The following is a 22,635-nucleotide window of genomic DNA, read 5'->3' as shown; positions in this document are numbered from 1 at the left end:
ATTTTTTTGTTAACCCCGATTCATGCACATTTTGTGAGAAGGAGTAAAGACTTGTTTTCACAGCTCCCTTTTCAATAATATTGCTCCAACATAGATGATGGTGGTTGTTTATAGAAATGCCTTTGTAAGTACTGAAAGGACAAAACCAGTCCTGTAGAGAAGCTTGGAATAGAAGGTCACAACTGGAGGTATGATTTATAGAAGGATCTCAAACTCCATAAAATAATAGCCCTGTTTATAAGAAGGATAGAAAAAAAATTTACGCCATAATTGAAGTACAGGGAAAAAAAGAAAAGGAGGGGCAAGAAGGAGGAGAGAGAGAGAGAGGAGCCAGCACAGTGGTTCCTCTGTAAGGCTGGGAAACGTGGACAGGTGACTGGGAAATTCAGCAGTTCATTTTCTCTGAGCAGGAGGCCTGATGCTACACCATAACCTCTACCTGGCCTCCTTCCACTGTATCTGCAGTGAGTTTCCTTCATTTTCAAATGATTTCTGTGAAAGGACTTTTTCATTTTCATGAAGGTGGCTGGTGGAACCCGCCCTTTGGAAAGCAGCCATGATCTATGTGAATCAGGACAACTGGACACCTGGTACGAAGTCCTGAGGACTTCCAGTGAGAAAGCATCAGTGCTCCAACCAAATTCATCCAGAGCTTAAGGGTCCAGAAAATCTCCATGGACAACCTTAAAGTTTCTCAGTTTTATTTTTGAATTAGAGAAGGTTGTGAACTGGTTCAAATTCTGTCATCTTAATTTGCATGTTGCGCCTACTCTCTTTACTAAATGTTAGTAAAGTGTTGCATGTACAGAGATAGGGCAGGTATTGAGTGTTTGGGGGCAGTGGTGGAGGTGATGGGTGCCCTTAAGAATTGGTGTCACTTTGAGAACAACTTTTTTTTTGTCTAATAACATTTCATTCCAAAAGACAGTAATAAAAATGTTATAAGAAGTATTTATTGCTATGATTGCTTAAAAATTCAACACAACAGCATTTAGTATAAGAGTATAATTTGGAAAGAGTGAGTATATGTTACTTTTGGATAAATAGCAACACTTTGCTTTTGTGTACATCCACCAAATGAAGAGATAAAATGAAAGGCTTAAAAAGGTTAAATCCCCTTTTACATATTTTTTCATTTGTTTAGCCGCATGTCCTGCTTCTTGTTTTCATGTCTACTGAAGCATTTTTGTTCAGCTTTTATTTTGTTCTAAATGTTCATTTTTTTTCTCTGTGATACAAATTTCTTTTAAGCTCAAGACAAAAATGGTTGCAAAAGGTTGAGAAACTCATGGAAAAGTGCTACAAAAATAATAAAACTTCTAATAGCTGAACAAAAGATATCTGTGGCAGGAAAGATGGTCTCACTCAACCACTTTCCAAAAAGTGATCCATGTGCACCTTCACCTCCAGCTATCAGGCTTGCTCTTCCTCGTTTAGAAATTATAAAAACCATTTAATAAGTTTAACTGTGTTTTAAAATGTGTTTATTTGTTTATTGCTTACATAACTGTGTTTTCTTGGGTCAACTAGTGCATTTTTCTAAAGGGAAAATTGGGTGTTTGAGGTTGGATGAAAAAGGATTATGATTTTCCCATTAAAATTCATGGAGTTTTAAACTATTAGTTGCCTCTGAACAGCAGGATTGTCAGAGGCCAAAGAAAACCCTTCACGAAGATAGTTCTACATTTATGTTAGTCTGAGTGATTGAAATGGGTTATGCAGGAACCTCTTCAATGCGTCCTTCACATCCTTGTTCCTGAGGCTGTAAATGATGGGATTGAGCATTGGTATCAGGAGGGTATAGAAGACCGAGGCCATTTTATCAGTATCTAGTGAGTGGTTGGTCCTTGGCTGCAAATACATGAAGAGAAGAGTCCCATAGAACACAGTGACAGCCATCAAGTGAGAAGCACAGGTGGAAAAGGCTTTGTGTCGCCCCTCAGAGGAACGGATCCTCAAGATGGCAAGGATGATGTTAAAGTAGGATATCAGAACAATGATCATAGAGAAAAACAAATTGATTCCTGAAAAGGTAAACACAGCAGTTTCTGGAATGTAGGTATCAGAACATGACAATGCTAATAAAGGGACGTTATCACAGTAAAAATGGTTGATCACATTGGAAGAGCAGTAGGACACAGAGAACACACAGGGAGAGACTGTCAGTGCTGTGGTCAGGCTGCAGAAGTGTATAAGGAACACCAGCAGAAGGCAGACCTGTGGAGACACCACCACCATGTAGTGCAGGGGGTTGCACACGGCCACGTAGCGGTCATAGGCCATTGCAGCAAGTGTGAAAATCTCAGCCACAACAAAAAGTAGGAATCCACCCAGTTGCACTGCACACCCATAGTAGGAGATGGTTTTCTTGGAAACCAAGAAGTTAACCAGCATTTTAGGGGCAATGACAGTAGAGTTGCCAAGATTGACCACGGCCAAGTGCCGGAGGAAAAAGTACATGGGGGGTCTGAAGTCGAGAGTCGACACTGGTGAGGGTGATGATGCCCAGGTTCCATGCCACGGTCAGTCCATAGATGACCAGGAAAACAAAGAAGAGTGGGATCTGGAGCTCTGGGCTGTCTGAAATGCCCATGAGAATGAACTCGGTCACCTGCGAGAGATTCCCTGGTGCCATTGATGTTGTTGCTTTCATCAGTGAATGGGGACAATGAAGAGATGAACAGACAATAAGGTGCTGTCTCTGTTTGATGCCAGCTTGTTAAAAGGTTCATTTAAAATCAGTTTATTTCTTTATTTTTTTGTTGTTTGTCATTGGCTTTTATGTGTTTTTATAAAATTTGTATTAAATTGATTGGGGTGACATTGGTTAATAAAATTCTATATGTTTCAAGTATATGAATCTGTCATATACCATCTGTGTATTTATCAGCTTTTTTGTTCACATCTTGTTTTCTCTCAATCTTTTCACAAAATCCTAAAACAGGAACTCTCCAGAGACCAATTTCAGACTCTTAGAACTGTCTGAGTAAGGCGCTGGTTTATTATTCACTGCTGGCTAGAGTTTGCATTGTGTGAATGAACACTGTTTCATTATATGTATTAATATTGATATGCATATATTAATTATATTAATATTTGTGATTTCTTGAATATATACATTCCTATGTGTATTCACTTATGCACACATGCCTCTGAGTGTGTGTATGTTTATGTTTCCAAAGATAAAACACAGTTACCTATAAGAACCAGGGGAGCCAGAGTGACTTCCAGGTATTTTTCCTTAGCTGCCACAGACCTCCTCTCCACCCCATATCTCATCAACTTCATCCTTGAAAATTTCAGTATTTCTGTGTGAGCTTGTTAGCATCCTGGGCTTTTCCTCAATTTCCGCTGCACTGCTGTGCTTCAGCTGCTCCCAGACAGACTACACCCTAGTACTACTTCTGCTCAGTGTCAGTTGGAAACTGTGTGCTCTTCACTGAATCCCACTTGCTTTCTTTTACCAAATAATCCAGTCCTGTCCTATCACTCAGACTCTGGCCATTCAGACTTTTCTCTACTCTTTTCTCTTCTCTCTTCTGGTAGCCCTTCCATTCCTTTTCAGCTTATACTTCTTTTCTTTAAATAGTTTAAAGCATGTTTTGATTTTTTTGGTTATTACTTACAGTTTTGATTTGTTAAAGCTTGATCAGTGTGCTTTAGTTGGATAGAGAAGTGAATGCGGGAGAGCACTGGAATTATTTAGTGTGCACCTACTCTGTGCCCACAGTGGTGCTAGGCATTCAGAAACAGTGATCTCATTATTCTGCAGGAGAGTCCTAGAAAACAGATGTCATTATTTCTATGTCTAATGGAAATATTACTGAGGTTTAATGGGATAAGGTTAAACAAAGAGTCTGTATAACATGTTGGTTAATGGCAGGGTTTTACAGTTTAACTTTAACATGTTTTGTTGCTTGTTTGGTTGGTGAGTTGGTTTGTTGCCTATTGGGTCTGTAATTCTTAGCTGTGCGATTTTTCCAAGTGTTTCTATTCTTGTACTATGTGAATTACATGAAATAGTGCACATACATAGGTTAGGTAGCACAGCTCCCAGTAACAATACATGTACATTAATTGTTACCAGTAGTTAATGTTTTTAACATGTTTTGAATGATTTTTCAAATGTGGTTTCTTATTTCAGCCCTGGAAACTCATTCTACCTTACTGAGGGCTTTTATAATTGATATGGAAATAGCACGTGAGTTATAACTTTGCATATTCAAGAAACTGGATCACAAGATACCCAGCTATGTATTGAACAACAAAAAAAATCAGGCTGAGCTCTCCCACAATCTCATTCTCTTAAAACTCTGGTGTTTATTTGTTTTAAAGATGCTTACTACCATTCGTCAGCTACGTGTCTAATGTGCTAATCTGATGCTGTTGCACCAGCAGTCCCATATCTTGACTCCTACTACTGCATTCAAGAAGAATTGCATAGGTAAGTTTTGGTGGAAAACACTGTGGCAACACTCCCTCATCAAAACACTTCATCTGTGCCCTGGCTGGTGTGGCTCAGTGGACTGAACACTGGTCTGTGAACCAAAAGGTCACCATTTAGATTCCCAGTGAGGACACATGTCTGGCTTGCAGGCCAGATCCCCAGTTAGGGGTGTGTGAGAGGTAACCAACTGATTGTACATTGATGCTTCTCTCCCTTTCTTTCTTCCTCTTTTAACCTCTCTCTAAAAAGAAAAAAATAAAATCTTAAAAAAATAATTGTTTCTTTGCTACAAATCAAGGAACTCAGTACATATTTTACTCTGAGAGAATATATTCAGTATACTTACCCTTAATTTAACAAAACCAAAAAGAGCATCCACAATAGCAATGATTGATTATCTATTATGAGTTTGTGCAATTAACTTTTGAAATGAAGAATATATGTGTATATCCTACCTGTTATGTATTTCTTCTTCTACTGCAATATAACTGAAGGCAAAGTTATATAGTGTTGTTCTTGTTTTGGTAACTATTTGTCATTGAAATAAAGTTTCTCTGTAACAGCCTCACTTTTATTTCTTCAGAATCTTGGTTGATATACCAGTGTTCCTGAAAAAAGAAATTTTACTTCTTTACAAATGCTTTTTTTCTAATTTGTTTTTAATATGAACATCTTATAGGTCTACCAAGACAATACATTCCCAGAAAATAAAATATTTAAAATATACCTAATTTTAATATTTTTATCTTGTAATTATAATAAACAATAGTGCAAATTAATTTCTAAACAGCGTCTGATATGATTTTAAAACTATGCACTGTGATTTGAGCTCTCCATATTCGCCAGCAATACAGAGACTGTGAACATCAGCGAATCTTTCCATCCCAAGGTTTATTGCCGTGGGCAATGCAAAAAGCAGGAAAGGGAGACAAACTGGTTTTTATTAATGTTAAGTAAGTGGGTTAGTCTTCCTTGAAGACATATTATAAAGGCACTTGTATTTATTACACACTGTCCTTTAACACATCCATCAATTCTGCCAGTTCTATGGTAAAGAAACATTTCTTATTATATTAAGGTGAAACATACTCTCTGTAATGACTATTCATCATTCTGTATAAATGCTCACTCAGTTTAATTTATCAGTAGGGATGCTGGACACTATTTCGCAAGTCTATTACCATCACTTCCACTTGGCAATCAGTGGGCAGAGATGAGACAAGAGAACAGAGCAGGGATCATTTCAGTCCTGTGTCTGATTTGAATTAGCAAATTTCCAAGATGCTTGCTCCACACATCCAGAATTAGTAATAAGAAAAGGATTCAGTTTAACCTACCAAATTTACAGAGATCTGCTGAGACTCCCTGTAAAGGTTGTTGCAGGAAGCGTGCTAACAGGTTTTACACGCATCTGAAGTCCCTGCAGATCTTCACACTGAAGTATGTTTGTATATGGTCCCAATCCCCAAACATGAGAACCAGAATTCCCAGATAAAGTCCTGATTCCCCTTGGAAGGGAAGACAAGTAGAATGCTCATTAAACAGGTCTCTATGCAAAACTTTCACCCAAAGAATAAAAAATGTGGAGATAGCCTAGGGACTTAGATAATCATTTTGAATAATGATCACATGTAATGATTCTACCCTCTGTTTTGAATTGCACCCCTATCTTTGGGAAGTGTTGCTGGTCGTTGGGATGGGAAAAAAATCCAGCAGTTAGAAAACACAGGATTCTGGCCCCAAAGTCCAATTATAATGTAAATGTTTGGGAGTTGACTGAATGCAAAGCCTTTGTTCTTGTGTCTAAAACAAGCCCTGGTGTATTTGCCATAAATATCACATGGTATATGACATAATTTAAAAATATGAATGGTTATAAGAAGACTGAATGTAATGTTTTATTGAAATTAACAAGGCAGCCATCATGAACCTGATCCTATTTCTAGTTTTTGATTAGATTATTTAAAAGGAAAATGGTTTTTATATAATCCAGAGATCATTCCTCAAGCATATATAAATATTGTAATTAAATATTATATTTTTATTTTCTTGTGTAAAATTTCCTAGCCCATAAGTCTAAATAGTTTGCCTTTGTATTAACAGTTGCCAAAATAATACTGAGAAAAAAGTATATGTTCCAAAGACATTTGAAAAGACTGACTAATGATGAATAAGTAAATGAAGAAATACAACAGCCATCTTTAAAACTGTGAAATAAAAACTGCGTTTTTTTTTTCTTTCAGAGCCATAATCTACCTTTAATATAATTTTAACTTTGGTAAAGAAGCAGTGACAACATGCATATTATTCTCTAGAATATTCTGTTCTTTAGGGCAGGACACAATTGATCTTTCTTTATGCTGGTGTATTTAAGAACAATATGACACATTCAAAGCTTTAGAATTAATAAAGGAAGAGACAAGTTGTGAACAATAAAGAGGAAATTATGAAGATTTTTACCAACTTCAAGTTATCATCATAATAAATTTAAACTGGGGTTCTTTCCAGGCTCTGATAGCCCCATGAAGGTTGTATGGTGGCTTCCTCTCCAATGCCCTTTGGATATTGCCTTTCGTGGGACCATAGACACAGTCATTCCTATAATCGTTAACACGACTTTCATTCCTCATTAGCTCTGCCAACCTCCCATCTATTTAGCATTCCTATAACATTGGAAAGATTTTTTCAAGACTATTTCTTTTATGCTTTCTGTGGTTACCGATGCTTCATTTTATAATTTGATCTCTCATTTAAGTCTTACTATTTATTTTCCATTTCCAAAGTCTTGATTAGGCTACTTGATAAATTTACCTTGGTCAAGCACACAAAACTCAAAGATAGTGCTACAACTGAATTGCAAGATTCACCTTCAAAATATGTTTAAGAAAGAAACACATGTTTATACACGCACACATACACAGAAAAGTAACCTTATAAGTGTCATATATTTATCACCCACATTAAATAATAGTTTTATCTTATAAGATTCATTATTTTACAGTGATGCACAACTACATATAAGCTACATTTCCATTGAACCAACCTCTCTCATTCCCATTCCCTCCTATCCATCTAGAGGCAACAGCTATTAACAATTTCAACCTTTTTCTATTTCCAAATATTTTTATTTAGTGTTATTGTGGTATGAACACTTAACATGACATCTACCCTCTTAACAAATTTTTAAGTATCAAATACAATAATGTGAGCTACAGGCACAGTGTTGTATACATATTTCCAGGATGTAATCTGGAAATAGCTCTTTCATAACTAAAATTTTATGCCTATTGAATAGCAACAGCCATTTCCCCTCCCCCCACTCCCTGTCAACTGCCATCCTACCCTCCATTCTCTGTGTTTGACTGTTTTAGATGCCCCATGTGAAAGGGTTCAGGCAGTATTTATAGTTCTGTGACTAGCTTATTTCACCTACTATAATGTCCTAAGGATTATGCATATTTTTTTAAATAAAGAGTGTTTACTCTTATATTCTTGGATACATTGATATATACACACACACAAGCAGATCATATAATGTACATACATTATAAATATGTATATATAATGTATGCACATATAATATATAATTGTTAGTTATATGGTTCTAAAATGTATTTAATTGGATTTTAAAATTTATATCAGTGGATTTAAAATGTTTACATCATTTTTTGGTTTGGTATATATATTTCTCAGTCATCCTATTTTGAGATTTAATTATCCTGATTATGGATTTGGTTCAGTAGATGGGCATTTTAGTTGCTTCTAAATCTTCTCTGTAATAAACAATAATAAAGTTTACATATTTTTGTGCCTCACTTGACAGCCCCAGACTTTTTAATTTTTGCCAATGTTAGAAGTGCTTCACATCATTTAACATTCATATTTTCCAAATAATTATTAATGTTAAATATATTCATCAGCCTACAGTTTCTCCATTTGTGAATTATCCATGAGCATTCTTTACCCATAGTTCTATAAAATATTAACTTATTTTTAAAATTCAACAGAAGAGTGCTTGTATCTATTTTCTCTTCTCTATGGCTAACTCTTTTACTGTATTTGTGATTTTTTTTTATTCAGACCTTTACAATTGTAAAGCAAAAATTTATTCTTCTTTGTGATTTTCAGTGTGTTTAAAAATTCTTTCAATGCCAAATTGTTAGGAACTGCCCTGTCTGGTTTCAGAAGCTGAAATTGACCCCTGCCCCATGGCTAAGGCTGAGTGAGCGACCTATAGACCATAAGCCACTAAAGAGACAAAGCTTATCTCCCTGGCAGCAGTGCTGCTTCTGTTCCGTTTACTTCACCCTCCCTAGTCCCCAGTGCTTGATCAGTTAACCAATGACGGGTAAGATTCCTCAAATGAGGAATGACCTAAAACAGGCACAATCACAGGGAACCCCAGGGAAGGACTTGGGGGGCTATAGCAAAAGGGGGTGATGAACACTCACCCTTTGGCTTTGATGTAGCCTGAGTGCTCATTCTATCTACAAGAAGTTTCCTAATCTCTTGGCTGCCTTACTTCCCCTGACTGAGTTAAGCCTGAAACAATGACAGAGGGTGGTGCTGCCCTGTTCTGGAAAGGGCAGGTTTCACAGTGATCAGGCCTAAGAAAGAGTATGTAAAATCCTGTGAAACCTGCTTTGCTAAGAATGCTCTCAAAGGGTCCAAGCAGAAAATGAGTTCCTTTCCCAAAGTTTTGTAGCCCTTTGGCTAATAGACCCTGACTCAGAATAGGCCCTAGTAGTTCTTTGTATGTTATCTATTGTTTGATCCTTACTACCGAACAATGATTAATGAGCTTTTACCTGTATTCCTGTGCAATTTGAAAGCCATTAACAACCTGTCAAGGCAAGGGTCGGGGTGCTCTCCCCTTGAGAGAGTAGCCATGCCATTCCTTTTCCTCCATAGGACTCAGCAGACTGTGTGAATTATCTGGTTTCATCCGTAATGCTGTGGACACTGCAGGTCAGTGTCTGTGACACCAAATCACTCTCTTGGATATGTGAGGTTGATGAATATTTGTGACTATGGTTTAATTTTGACATTTTAAGGAGGGATGCATGGCGGGGTGAGCCTTCTAAAGAGGAGACAATAAATTATAACACACTGTTCTGCATAATTGTTGAGGTGTTATTTAAACATAATTTTCCCAATATAGGAAAATATTCTTAGGTTGGACTTTAATTCTAAGGAGATTGTCTTGCTTAATTTTTTTTAAAAAGGACACCCCTTTATGAAGAGAATGTTTTCATAAAAATAATAAGTAAAAATAAATACAAAACTTGTATAAAGGCAGGAAGGATGGGAGAACACTACAACTTAATTTTTTTTCTTTGATGCAGATATACTTTCACAATGAAAATGAGGTCTGCTGGAAGCTGGGCTAAATGTGAGCATAGGAAAGACTCACTTTGTACACTGGTTCTTGAGCCTGGACTAATGGTGGCATGTGCAAGGACATTATAGAGGGACAGAAGTCAATAAAAAGAGATCTGAAAGTTGAATCAGAACCAAGCCTGTAAGAAATCCCAGGAAGATGGGCTGGGACTTAGTTCTGGGAAGGCACCCAATCTGCCAGCAAGTTGCACCTTCCTCTGACTTGTGCTTTTCTTTTGTCCTTTTTAATTTAACTATGATCTTGATGAACGTTAGTGCTTAGACTTTGTCTTCTGTGTGATATGAAAGGTGGGTTTACTATCTATGGTCTGGATGAAAGAACAAAATGGGGAGAAATGCACCTTCACAAACAGCATGGCAATGACATGAAGAATTTAAACACATTTTCTGTGGTCCCCCCAAAAATGACTGTGATTAAACAGCTACCAATGCATGGACATAAGGATGGAGCAGAGTACTTTGAATTGTAGTCACATACCAATGGTTTCATGGAAAGGGGTCTGGGCTAATTTGAGCTGTGGTATTGTTATTTACTAGGTGGTATGTGATCAAGCTAGTAGGGTAAATCAAAATCCTATTTATAATTGCAAATATTGGAGCCTCTATGTTACATGGAAACATAAAACAATTCACAAATTTCTAAAGTAATGATTACATACATGTATGTTTGTTTTGCATTTGTATTATATCAAAAAAGATGAAAATCCACATACATATATGTGTAAATACATATATAAGCAAGAACGTACTAAGAAGAAAGTAGATAATAACTTTTTTAAAACCAAAGACAGAATAGGCAGAAGATTGACCATGATCTTTATTATAAAATATCCAGGAAAACAGAAATATATTAGTAAACTAAAACAAAAAATTTTCAAAATATCTTTCCATATTGAACACAGGTAATTACTCTCAATTCCTTCAATATATTTTCAACTATTAAATGACACTTTACTGATAAACATATTTTCCCCAAACAATCTTTTCATTGCCTTATGAACATCTTTGTTCCTTAGACTGTAGATGAGGGGATTCAGCATGGGAATCACAATGGTATAAAATACTGACACTATCATGTCATGGTTCAAAGCATAGTTGGAGGTTGGTCTCACATACATGAAGAGAAGGGTTCCGTGAAAAACTGACACTCCAGTTAGGTGAGAGCCACATGTAGAGAACACCTTTCTCTGACCCTCAGCAGAATGCATCCTCAGAATGGCCAACAGAATTAAACCATAGGAGATCAGGACAATCAGGACAGTGACCACCTCAATGGCACCCGCAAAGTAGAAGAGTAGAAGCTGGTTTGTGTGAGTGTCAGAACACGCAATAGCAAGGAGAGGAGGGATGTCACAAAAGATATGTCTGATTTCATTGGAGGCACAGAAGGGTAGCCTAAATGTGGCCACTGTGTGCACACAAGCATGCAGAATGCCACTGACATAGGAAGCAATGATGAGTGGCACATAGACTCTGGGTGACATGCTGACTGTATACAGGAGAGGGTTATAGATTGCCACATAGCGATCATATGCCATTGCAGACAAGAGGAAGCATTCCGTGGTTCCAAAAGTAGTAGCGAGAAACATCTGTGTTGCACATCCAAGGAGTGAAATGACTTTATTCTTTGACAGAAAATCTGCTAACATATTTGGAGTAATTACTGAAGAATAGCAGGCATCCACTGATGATAACACACTCAGAAAATAGTACATGGGGTTTTGGAGCCGGGAATCCCCAATGACCAATACAATCAGCCCTAAATTTCCCATCAGAGTGAACAGGTAAATTGCCAGAAACAGGAAGAATAAGATAATTTGCAGTTCAAGATTGTCTGTGAAGCCCTTCAGTACAAATGTAGTAACTTCAGTGACATTCTTCATGTTGGAACCTCACAAAACAAATGTAAAGATATTTGTACAATTACAACTCATTTACTACAAAAAAAAATAAACGGAACTTTGACTGAATGGCACAAGGGAACATGAGCTATGTTCTTGTATTTCTGTTTTTGCAATGTAAAAATTGCCACTTTCACATAAGAAGACATTGACAAGACAGTGGGTCAAGTGTCCATGCCACTCACTGCAAAATTAAATGGAAAAGATGAGTGTTCACTGAGTATGTGAATCCATGTCATTTCCAAAACCATCAGGTCAACTGGTTAGTTTACAACTGCTTTTTCAAGTTGTTGTCATTTTAACTCACACTAAAACACAAGGTGATTGTTCAAAAATAAATTTCTTTTGACAATGTACACATGAGGTAGCATTTCAGTGTCCAGAGCATTGGAATAGAGTGTCAGCATACTAGACTTTTCAGTAATGGTGTAAAGTGAATGTTCTAAACTAGTCTCCTGTAGAATGAGAATATTAATATTTACTTATTCCATAATATTGGAGTAAAAATTGAAATACAAAAATATGTTGATAAACTTGAATCTTCACAATTCTGTAAACAGAGAATTGTTGAATTACCTTGGTTCTGTAGAGTTGTTGTATCCTGGACTGTAACATTTTATGAGTTAATTGCTATAAATTTTCTAACTCTATTATATGTTCTTGGATCCATCTAAAAACATAAATCAAGATTTTTTTTTAAATGAAGGCCCATGAGTGAATTAAATGAAATTAAGAAATGAAAAGTAAACTTTGGTGAATGAGATAAAATCTATTTTCAAAAAATATAAACAAGGCTTGCAAGAAAAGGTTAACCTCAATACAACTCTTGACATCAATTCAGTGATACACCTGCAAGACATATGACACAAAATTTTGATCTCAAAGTATGTGTTCACTGGCCAGGTTCATGATTAAATGTCTTGTGTCAGTGTTGGGTTTTTCTTCAAAGTTCACTCTTCTTTCAAATAGCAATATTTTTGAATTAGCAACCAGATATGAGAGTATGCAGCCAGGCACACTAATCAAATGAGCAGAGCAATAAATGTGTGAAACAATTTCTTTTAAATACATTCTATTTGTTTTCAAATTTAACATGACTGTATAATTGATCTTTTGTCATCAGATGTATTTATTTTAAAACATTAGCAAATACTAGGTCCCAGAACTAATACTTTACCTAACCACATAAAAATATGTGACCAGAGCCTTGAGCCAGATAGTACATTTTTGTTTCCATTTAATGTATTTGTTGTGTGATTATTGACACACACTGAAATATTATTTCAGGATGAAACTCAACAAATCATATTTTGATTGTGATTATTTTCTCTAAACACACAGCTCACCATTCCATTGGCTACATTACTGTGAGCTTGATTTCACTTGGGTAAGGTAGTGAAAGACTACAGTGTTAAATAGTTCAGCTACATTTTCCTAGATGCCAAAATAAAATTTATACTGGAAATAGCTAAGACAATATTAAAATATGTTGAAAGCACTTAGAGGTAAAAAGAGAAGATGTCTGGTTCTTGGAGAATTTAGTAACAAAACATCATCTTTTAAAATTAATGCAAAACTAGTTTTCTAAATTTTTTTAAATTTTATTTTCTATTGTTAAGGTTATTACAGTTGTCCCCATTTCTCCCCCTTTTGACACCTTCACTCAGCTTCCCTCAGGCTATCACTGCACTGTTGTTTGTGTCTATGGGTTACGCATGTCTGTTGTTTGGGTAATTCCTTCACCTTCTCTCATTCAGTCCATACCCTTCTGCTCCCCACTGATGCCTTTAGACCAAGCAATCCCACATGTGGAAATATATCTGGAGTACCAAACCAGCAATTCAACAGTATATACGTACCCACTATGTTCATATCACTGTTATTTACAATAGCCAAGATCTAGAAATGGCCCAAGTTCCCATCATTAGATGAGTGGATAAAAAAGCTGTGTTACTTTTACAAAATGGAATACTACATGGGCCATAAAAAAGAAAGACCTCTGACCTTTTGAGGCAGCATGGATGGACCTGGAGATTATTATGCTAGTGAAATAAGCCAGTCAATGATAGACAAATATCATATGAACTTGTTTATATGTGATATCTAATGAACAAAATAAACTAATGAGCAAAATAAAAATAGAGGCATAGATACATGGAACAATCTAAAAATAAAGTTTTAAAAGAAGGTAAACTATCCCAGATATCTTTGCCTCAACACTGAAACACTAAGTGGGCAAAGGAGGAGAAAAATACTAACATCCATGCAGTGAGCACATGCAGCAGAAATGGAGCTTTGTGCACATGGGGTTATTTCACCTTTCTAGCAACTCTCACAGCTAAGTAGTACCAGAGCCAGCAATCAAGCCTGCATCTCCCTCAGAGTGCGTGCACATTTCCCAGTGTTACACTGTCTCCTATAGTATCATGGCCTCATCTGTAGCTGCCCTCTCCTATTGTCACTCTCAGTGAATTAAAATATCATTCCTAATATATATTTAGATGAATTTTAAATGGTAAGACTAGAAAAACATTTAGATCAATTTTAAACATTAAGACTAGAGAAACATTACAAAAGAGCGTTCAAATGAAGTGGCTTCTATATCACAAAGCTGGCAAAATAAAAGATGATTTCTTCCAGATTAGAGCAAAATAAAAGCCCCCGGGTATTTGAATAGGTCAAGTGTTTTCTTTACTGTTCTTGCTTTATTCTGATCTTTTTCCATCAGAAAAAATGAAAGCATATATTCAATTTGGAAAATTCTTCCTTAACTCTACAAACATAAATTCAATAGTTCATTTTTCTTTGTTGTATTTACTTACCTATGCAATAGGCAACGACTAAAGGGTTTAGTACTGGGGATTTTGTAGCATTTGTCCTTAACATTTTTAGGCTCCTCCTCATAAAATATTTTTCAAACGACCTACCATTTTCTCCTAACTGTGTATCAACAAAGGTAGGTTTAGGTATATTATGAATACAATTAATTTAGATTATTTATATTCCTTTGCACAACTGTTGATGAAAACCACGAGAATTTCCCCAAGGGGAACATGCTCCAATTATCTTCTGGTTCAAGATAGCAACATGATGACTTACTTGGTAATTAAAAAGAAAATGGTTATGGAATACTTTACTGCATGTTTATATTTATTAAATAATCTGAGTCCTCTGGCCTCTGAGTACAATCATGCTTTAGTATTGCATTTTCCTGATGATTAGTGACATTAAGGTTTTTTTTTGCTTGCATCTATACTTATTGTATTTCTTTTTGTTTTCTTTCTTATTAAATTTATCAGGGTAACATTGGTTAATAAGACTATGTCGGTTTCAATTGTACATTTCTATGAAACAGGATCTGAATATTGCTTCATGTGCTCTCCACCCAAAGTCAAAACATCTTCTGTCACCATGGATTTGGCCCCCTTTGTCGCTTTATTTCTCCCCTAACTCCTGCCCCTCTGGTAACCACAATATTGTTTTTGTGTGTATGAGTTTCCATTTTATATCCCACATTTGAGTAAAATCATTTGGTTCTTAGTTTTTTAGGACTGGTTTATTTTGTTTAGCACAATATTCTCAAGGTCCATCCATATTGTCACAAATGGCAGTACTTCATTTATTCCTATGGCTGAGTAGCATTCCCTTGTACATACGTATCACATCTTCTTTATCCACTCGTCTCTCGAAGGCCACTTGGTTTGTCTGCAGGTCTGGGCCACCAGTAATAGTGCTGCAATGAACATAGGGATGCATATGCTTTTGCTGATAATGTTTTCAAATATTGGAGGTAGATACCCAAAAGAAGGTAGCTGAGTCATGTGGTAACTCTCTTCTTACTTTGTGGAGGACCCTCCTTATAGTTTTTTATACCAAGAGTGAATACGGACTCCTTTTTCTCCACAAGCTCTCCAACACTTGTTGTTTTTTGTCTGTGTGATGATAGTAGCCATTCTAACAGGTGTGAGGTGGTATCTCATTGTAGTTTTGATTTGCATTTCCCCAATAGCTAGTGAAGTTGATCATCTTTTCACATTTCTGTTGGCCATTTGTATGTCTTCTTGCGAGAAGTGTCTGTAGGTCCTCTGCCCAATTTTTAACACAATCGTTTGACATTGAGTTGTATAAGTTCTTTAGATATTTTGGAAATGAAGTCCTTGTCACAGTTGTAGTTTGCAAATACCTTCTCCCATTTGGATGATTGCTTTTCTTGTTGGCAGTTTCCTTTCCTGTGCAAAGGTGTTTTAGTTTGGTATAGTCTCATTCATTTATTTTTGCCTTTGCTTCTCTTGTCTTTGGGGTCAAATTCATAAAATATTCTCTAAGACCAAGGTCCATAAGTTTAGCACTTATGTTTTCTTCTATTTAATTTATTGTGTCAAATCTTATATTTTTTCATATTGCTCTGTTGGGCATTTGTATGTCTTTTTTTTTTAGAAAAATATAGGGAAAACATATTTGCCAATGATACCTCAGACAAGGGTTTAATCTCCAAAATATATAAAGACCTTACATGACTCCACTCTAAGAAGACAAGCACGCCAATTAAAAAATGGGCAAAGGACTTGAACAGACACTTCTCCAAGGAGGACATAAAGAAGATCCAAAGACACATGAAATGATGTTCAATATTGCTAGCTATCAGAGAGATTCAAATTAAAACCACAATGAGATACCACTTCACACCGGTCACAATGGCCATCATAAATAAAGCAACAAGCAACAAGTGTTGGAGAAGTTGTGGAGGAAAAGGGACCCTAGTGCACTGTTGGTGGGACTGCAGACTGGTACAATCACTATGAAAAGCAGTATGGAACTTCCTCAGAAAACTAAAAATGGATCTGCCTTTTGACCCAGCAATTCCACTGCTGGGGCTATATCCTAAGAACACTAAAACACCAATCCAAAAGAACCTTTGCACCCCGATGTTCATAGCAGCACAATTTACAGTAGCTAAGTGCTGGAAGCAACCTAGATGCCCATCAGTAAATGAATGGATCAAAAAACTATGGTACAATTACACAATGGAATTCTATGCAGCAGAAAGAAAGAAGGAGCTCTTACCCTTTGCAACAGCTTGGATGGAGCTAGAAAGCATTATGCTAAGAGAAATAAGCCAGGCAATGAAAGACAAATACCATATGATCTCACCTTTAACAGGAACCTAAACAACAAAACAAAGAAATAAGCAAAATATAACCAAAGACACTGAAATAGAGGACAGGCTGACAGTGATCAGAGGGGAGAGAAGAGGGAATTTCATGGGAGAATTGGAAGGGTTTACAGGAACAAATAGAAAGGACACATGGACAAAAACTAGGGGGAGGGTGGTAATGGGAGGCAAGTGGGGAGGGTTGGGTGGTTGGGCTGGAATGGGAATAAAAGAAGAAAACTGTACTTGAGCAATGATTAAAATAAAAAAAAGAGGAAAATATCTATTCAAGTGGTTTCCAAATATTTCCTCCCATATTGTAATTTGCCTTTTCACTGTCTTGATTTTTCCCTTTGTTCTGCAGAAGATTTTTAGTTGTATTTATTCTCACTTAACTAATTTTGCTACTGTTGGCTGTGCTTATGGTTTATGGTGTGTGTCCATAAAATCATTGGCAAGTCCACTGTCAAGATTTTTCCTTTGATTTTTCTGAGAGTTTGAAAGTTTCAGGTGTTCTGTTTAAGTGTTTAAGTTGATTTTTTTTTATGCTGTAAGATAAGGGTCAAATTTTATTTCATTGCATGTGGACATCCAGGTTTTCTTACACATTTTTTAAAAAGTGACTATCCTTTCCCCATAATGTAATATTGACACCTTTGTCAAAGATCAATTGACCATAAGTGGGTGGGTTTAGTTCTGGTCTCTCTATTGTGTTTCATTGGTCTACATATCTGTTTTTGTAGCAATACCATATTCTTCAATTACTGTAGTCTTGTAATCTTTTCTTAAAGCTGGAAGTGTTATTTCTCCAGTTTTGGTCTTTCTTAACATATCCTGAGTACCACAAGAATGTTAGGAAGTCCTTTCTTTTCTGTAAATATGCCATTGGTGTTTTGGTAAGGATTCCATTGAATCTTTAGATCACTTTGGCTAGTATGGACTCCCAAAGGAGTTGAAAACTTATGCCCATGCAAACTAATATGGCAATTTGGTATCTTAAGATAATAGTAAAGAAAATTTAACAGAATTCTTATGTTTTATCAGAATAATAAAACATGTTAGTAGATATGAGAAGCTAGACATCAGGAGGACTTGAAAGCAGGGTAATGAGAACACACATTATTCTATGTACTCTAAAATGATATACTGATAAATGTCAATTATTTCTCAATGAACCTTGGGTAGAAGAGAACACAGAAATTAACTAGAAATGAAAAAAATATATAAATCAGGAATAATTTATTAAAATAGAAGAGTGTGAGTGGCAACTGTTGAAAGCATGGTTAAAGAAAGAGACGAAAAAAGCAAGTGTGGAGAAAAACCAATTTGAAATGAAGAAAGAGTTTGAGAGAGACTGAGAGAGACTGAGAAAAATCACAAACTGTACTTTTCAAAATGTCCCCCAAATTTAGACCAATATAAAATTATATAGCAAAAATATGTTAACTTTCTCAATAATAGGACAATTAGTTACAAGATAAGACATTCAAAGGACATTTATGTATCAAGGGCTTATTGAGTTTACTAGAAAATATGCAACAAAATGAGGGTTTATTTCTTTTAAGGAAGAAAATGTACATGTAGAAAAGTATTTTTATGTAGTGTATAGCTTGATGAATTTTCACCATATGACCATGATCCTATAATTTTCACAATCTGACTGTAATCCTATAAAGAAAACTAAGAGTAAGGAGCAAAATATTGATAGTACTCAAATGTCTCCCTACACATTTCGGTAGTCATATATCCCCTACAAAGCAAATATTCTGATGCGAAGATTAATTTATGTAATATCTAGTTTTTTAAAGGTAGAGTTCTTAAGTATTAATATTAACTAATAAAACTCCACTAATTATAGGTGTAAGTTATATGAATGTTGTAAAACACATAGAATTGTATAATTAATATCAAATTAGAGAACATTTGCACCATTCTAAAAAGTCCATCATATCACTATGTAGTCATTTTGGCAACCATGAGTGGGTTCTCCATATTTATATTTTCACCTTTTCCAGAATGTAATAACAGTGTAATCACAATGTCATCTTTTAAACTTGTATTCTTCCACTTAGCACAGGATATATGGGATTCATTTGTGTACCCGAATATACCAATAGTGTTATTTCTATTAAATTGCTGAGTGGTATCCCATTTTAAGGATGTAGCACAGTTAGTTACTTATTCTCTATTTGTTGGACATTTGAACTGCCTTCACTTTGGAAATATGGTGAATATAGCCACTATAAAAACTGGAACCCGCGTCATTGTGTTCATCTATGTTTTCATTTCTTTTGGATAAATGGCAGAATCAGATCTCAGGTTCATATGGTAGGTGTATGTTTCACATCTTAGGAAACTGTCAGATGGTTTGCTCAAGTGGCTGTCCCATTTGCATTCCTACTAGCAATGGATGAGAGTTCCAGTTGCTCAGCAACCTTAATAACATCTTTATATTGTCAGTTATTATTGTAGTTTTAAACTTTACTCATTCTAACTCATTATACCTCATAGATACATTTGATCACAATCTTCAGTTGAAATTCTTTCCCTTACTTAAGATACTATTTAGCACTTTTCCATGGACATATTAACCATCTGTGTACATTTATTTAAGAGTATGGCCATTTATTATGAGTTTTTATATGTTTTTAAGATGCTTTTATATATTCTAGATGCATGTTCTCTATTGCATAGATCTTTAGCAAATATTTTGTGCAAGTCCGTGTTTTCTTCTTCACTCATAAAGACCGGTTAGGGTTCAGGTGTGGGACTAGCCCAATCTGCCAGCCAAAGTACCAACTCTCTGAATTGTGCTTGTCTTCTGTCACTTTTGAGTTTAAGCATAATTTTCATAAGTGTTAATGCATAGTCACTGTATTCTGTGAAAAATTAAAGAATGGTTTTTGTATTCATGCTGTAGATGAAATACTAAAAGGGAGAAGAATACACCCTCACATATCAGCATAGTAATGACACCATAAATTTAAACATATCTGTGACCTTTAACTATGCATTGCTGCCAGGACATTGACCTAAGGATGGAGCACAATGCTTTGAACTGTGATCTAAGCCAATGATTCCATGGAGAGTGGTATGGAAATATGTGAGATGTGATTTTGTCATTGATTGGGTGGTATTTCCACAAGATAGTCAGGTAGAATTATAAAGTCACTCATAATTACAATGATTGGAACTTATATGATTTGGGTAATATGAGAATAAAGTCTATATTATACAGTTTAAGGTAAATATTAAGTGCATGAGTGACTGTGTGTGTAAATATATGTACTATATACCAATATTCATATGTTGATATTATGACCTTAGAATGTGATTATATTTGGTGATAGGGTCTTTGTAGAAATAATTAAATTAAAATGAAATCTTTAGATTGGTCCTTAATCTAATGACTGGTTTCCTTATAAGAAGAGTGGATAAGACACAGAAAAGCTCAGAGAAATGATGTGAAGACAGAGGAAAAAGACAACCATCTACTAGTGAAGAAAAAAGGCCTCAGAAAAAGCAGCCCTAGCTTAACTTTGCTTTAAGGTTCCTAGATTCCAGAATAGTGAAAAATAAATTTCTGTTGTTTAGGCCACCAGTGTGTGGTGCTTTGCTATGACAGGCTGACAAATTACTACAATCAGTATCAGTGTGTGTGTGTGTGTGTGTGTGTGTGTGTGTGTGTGTATGCCTGAGAATGATTTAAAAGGCAAATGAATAACTTTTTTAGCCTGTGTAGAAACAGCAGAGGTGGCGGTATGACTATGATCTTTATACAAAAAGGTCTAAGAAGAAGAGAAAAGCACTAATACAACAGAACAAATACTCATTTTGATATCAAGACAATGAACATTAGTTTTAATTTGATTCAATTTAATAGTTAGCTTGAAAATGTACTGTATTGATACACCCATTTTTCCCAAACACTCTTTTCATTGCCTCTTTCACATCTTTGTTCCTCAAACTGTAGATGATAGGATTCAGCATAGGAATCACAATGGTGTAAAATATCGACACTATCATGTCATGGTCCAAAGCATAGCTGGAACTCGGTCTCACATACATGAAGAGAATGGTTCCATGAAAAATTGACACTCCAGTTAGGTGAGAGCCACACGTAGAGAAGACTTTTCTCCGCCCCTCTGCAGAACGCATCCTCAGAATGGCCAACAGAATGAAGCCATAGGAGATCAGGACAATCAGGACAGTGACCACCTCAATGGAGCCCACAAAGTAGAAGAGTAGAAGCTGGTTTGTGTGAGTGTCAGAACAGGCAATAGCAAGGAGAGGAGGGATGTCACAAAAGACATGTCTGATTTCATTGGAGGCACAGAAGGGTAGCCTAAATGTGGCCACTGTGTGCACACAAGCATGCAGAATGCCACTGACATAGGAAGCAATGATGAGTGGCACATAGACTCTGGGTGACATGCTGACTGAGTACAGGAGAGGGTTGTAGATTGCCACATAGCGATCATATGCCATTGCAGCCAAGAGGAAGCATTCCGTGGTCCCAAAAGTAGTAGCGAGAAACATCTGTGTTGCACATCCAAGGAGTGAAATGACTTTATTCTTTGACAGAAAATCTGCTAACATATTTGGAGTAATTACTGAAGAATAGCAGGCATCCACTGATGATAACACACTCAGAAAATAGTACATGGGGTTGTGGAGCCGGGAATCCCCAATGACCAATACAATCAACCCTAAATTTCCCATCAGAGTAAACAGGTAAATTGCCAGAAAAAGAAAGAAGAAGATAATTTGCAGTTCAAGATTGTCTGTGAAGCCCTTCAGTACAAATGTAGTAACTTCAGTGACATTCTTCATGTTGGAACCTCACAAAACAAATGTAAAGATATTTGTACAATTACAACTCATTTACTACAAAAAAGAATAAACAGAACTTTGACTGAATGACACAAGGGAACATGAGCTATGTTCTCGTATTTCTGTTTTTGCAATGTAAAAATTGCCACTTTCACATGAGAAGACATTGACAAGACAGTGGGTCAAGTGTCCATGCCACTCACTGCAAAATTAAATGGAAAAGATGAGTGTTCACTCAGTATGTGAATCCATGTCATTTCCAAAACCATCAGGTCAACTGGTTAGTTTACAACTGCTTTTTTAAAGCTGTTGTCAAAAATAAGTGACATTAAAAAACAAGGTGATTGTTTAAAAATAAATTTCTTTTACCGCATATGATCTCACCTTTAACAGGAACCTAATCAACAAAACAAACAAACAAGTAAAGTAAAACCAAAGACACTGAAATAGAGAACAAGCTGACAATGACCAGAGCAGGGAGGGGAGGGAATATCAGGGGAAAGGGGGAGGGGTTTACAGGAACAAGTATAAAGGACACATGGACAAAAACTAAGGGGGTTGGTAAAGTGAGGGAGGTGGGGAGCACTGGGGGCTGGGCTGGGTTGGGTGTATAAAGCAGAAAATTTTACTTGAACAACGATTGCAATAAAATAAAATAAAATAAACAAAATAAATTTCTTTTGACAATGACACACATGAGGTAGCATCAGTGTCCACAACGTTGGAATAGAGTGTCAGCATACTAGACTTTTCAGTAATGGTGTAAAGTGAATGCTCTAAGCTAGTTTCCTGTAGAATGAGAACATTAATATTTATTTATTCTATAATATTTGAGTAAAAATTAAAAGGCAAAAATATGTTAATAAACTTGAATCTTGACAATTCTGTAAATAGAATTGTTG

At 36.0% G+C, this 22,635-nt stretch overlaps 3 protein-coding genes across 3 annotated transcripts; all 3 read right to left on the bottom strand.

Moving 5' to 3' along the window:
- Positions 1-1,686: 1,686 nt before the first annotated feature.
- On the bottom strand, positions 1,687-2,635 carry LOC123831424 (olfactory receptor 8J2-like). The gene is given in 2 exon segments (XM_045858304.1): positions 1,687-2,463; positions 2,465-2,635. Coding segments are annotated over 2 exon segments (948 nt in total).
- Positions 2,636-10,779: 8,144 nt separating this feature from the next.
- Positions 10,780-11,781, bottom strand: LOC123831499 (olfactory receptor 5T2-like). Its single transcript, XM_045858380.1, has one exon. It carries the CDS (start codon positions 11,728-11,730, stop codon positions 10,780-10,782), a length of 951 nt encoding a protein of 316 aa, XP_045714336.1. The 5' UTR covers positions 11,731-11,781.
- An 8,995-nt stretch (positions 11,782-20,776) lies between these two features.
- Positions 20,777-21,799, bottom strand: LOC123831423 (olfactory receptor 5T2-like). The gene has a single exon (XM_045858303.1). The coding sequence runs from the start codon at positions 21,731-21,733 to the stop codon at positions 20,777-20,779; it is 957 nt and encodes a 318-aa protein (XP_045714259.1). The 5' UTR covers positions 21,734-21,799.
- Between the last annotated feature and the right edge of the window lie 836 nt (positions 21,800-22,635).

This window comes from Phyllostomus hastatus, unplaced genomic scaffold, assembly GCF_019186645.2.
Source record: "Phyllostomus hastatus isolate PE091 unplaced genomic scaffold, TTU_PhHast_1.1 phas_scaffold_177, whole genome shotgun sequence".
NCBI classification, from domain to species: domain Eukaryota; kingdom Metazoa; phylum Chordata; class Mammalia; order Chiroptera; family Phyllostomidae; genus Phyllostomus; species Phyllostomus hastatus.
This window is presented reverse-complemented; position numbering and strand designations above follow the sequence as displayed.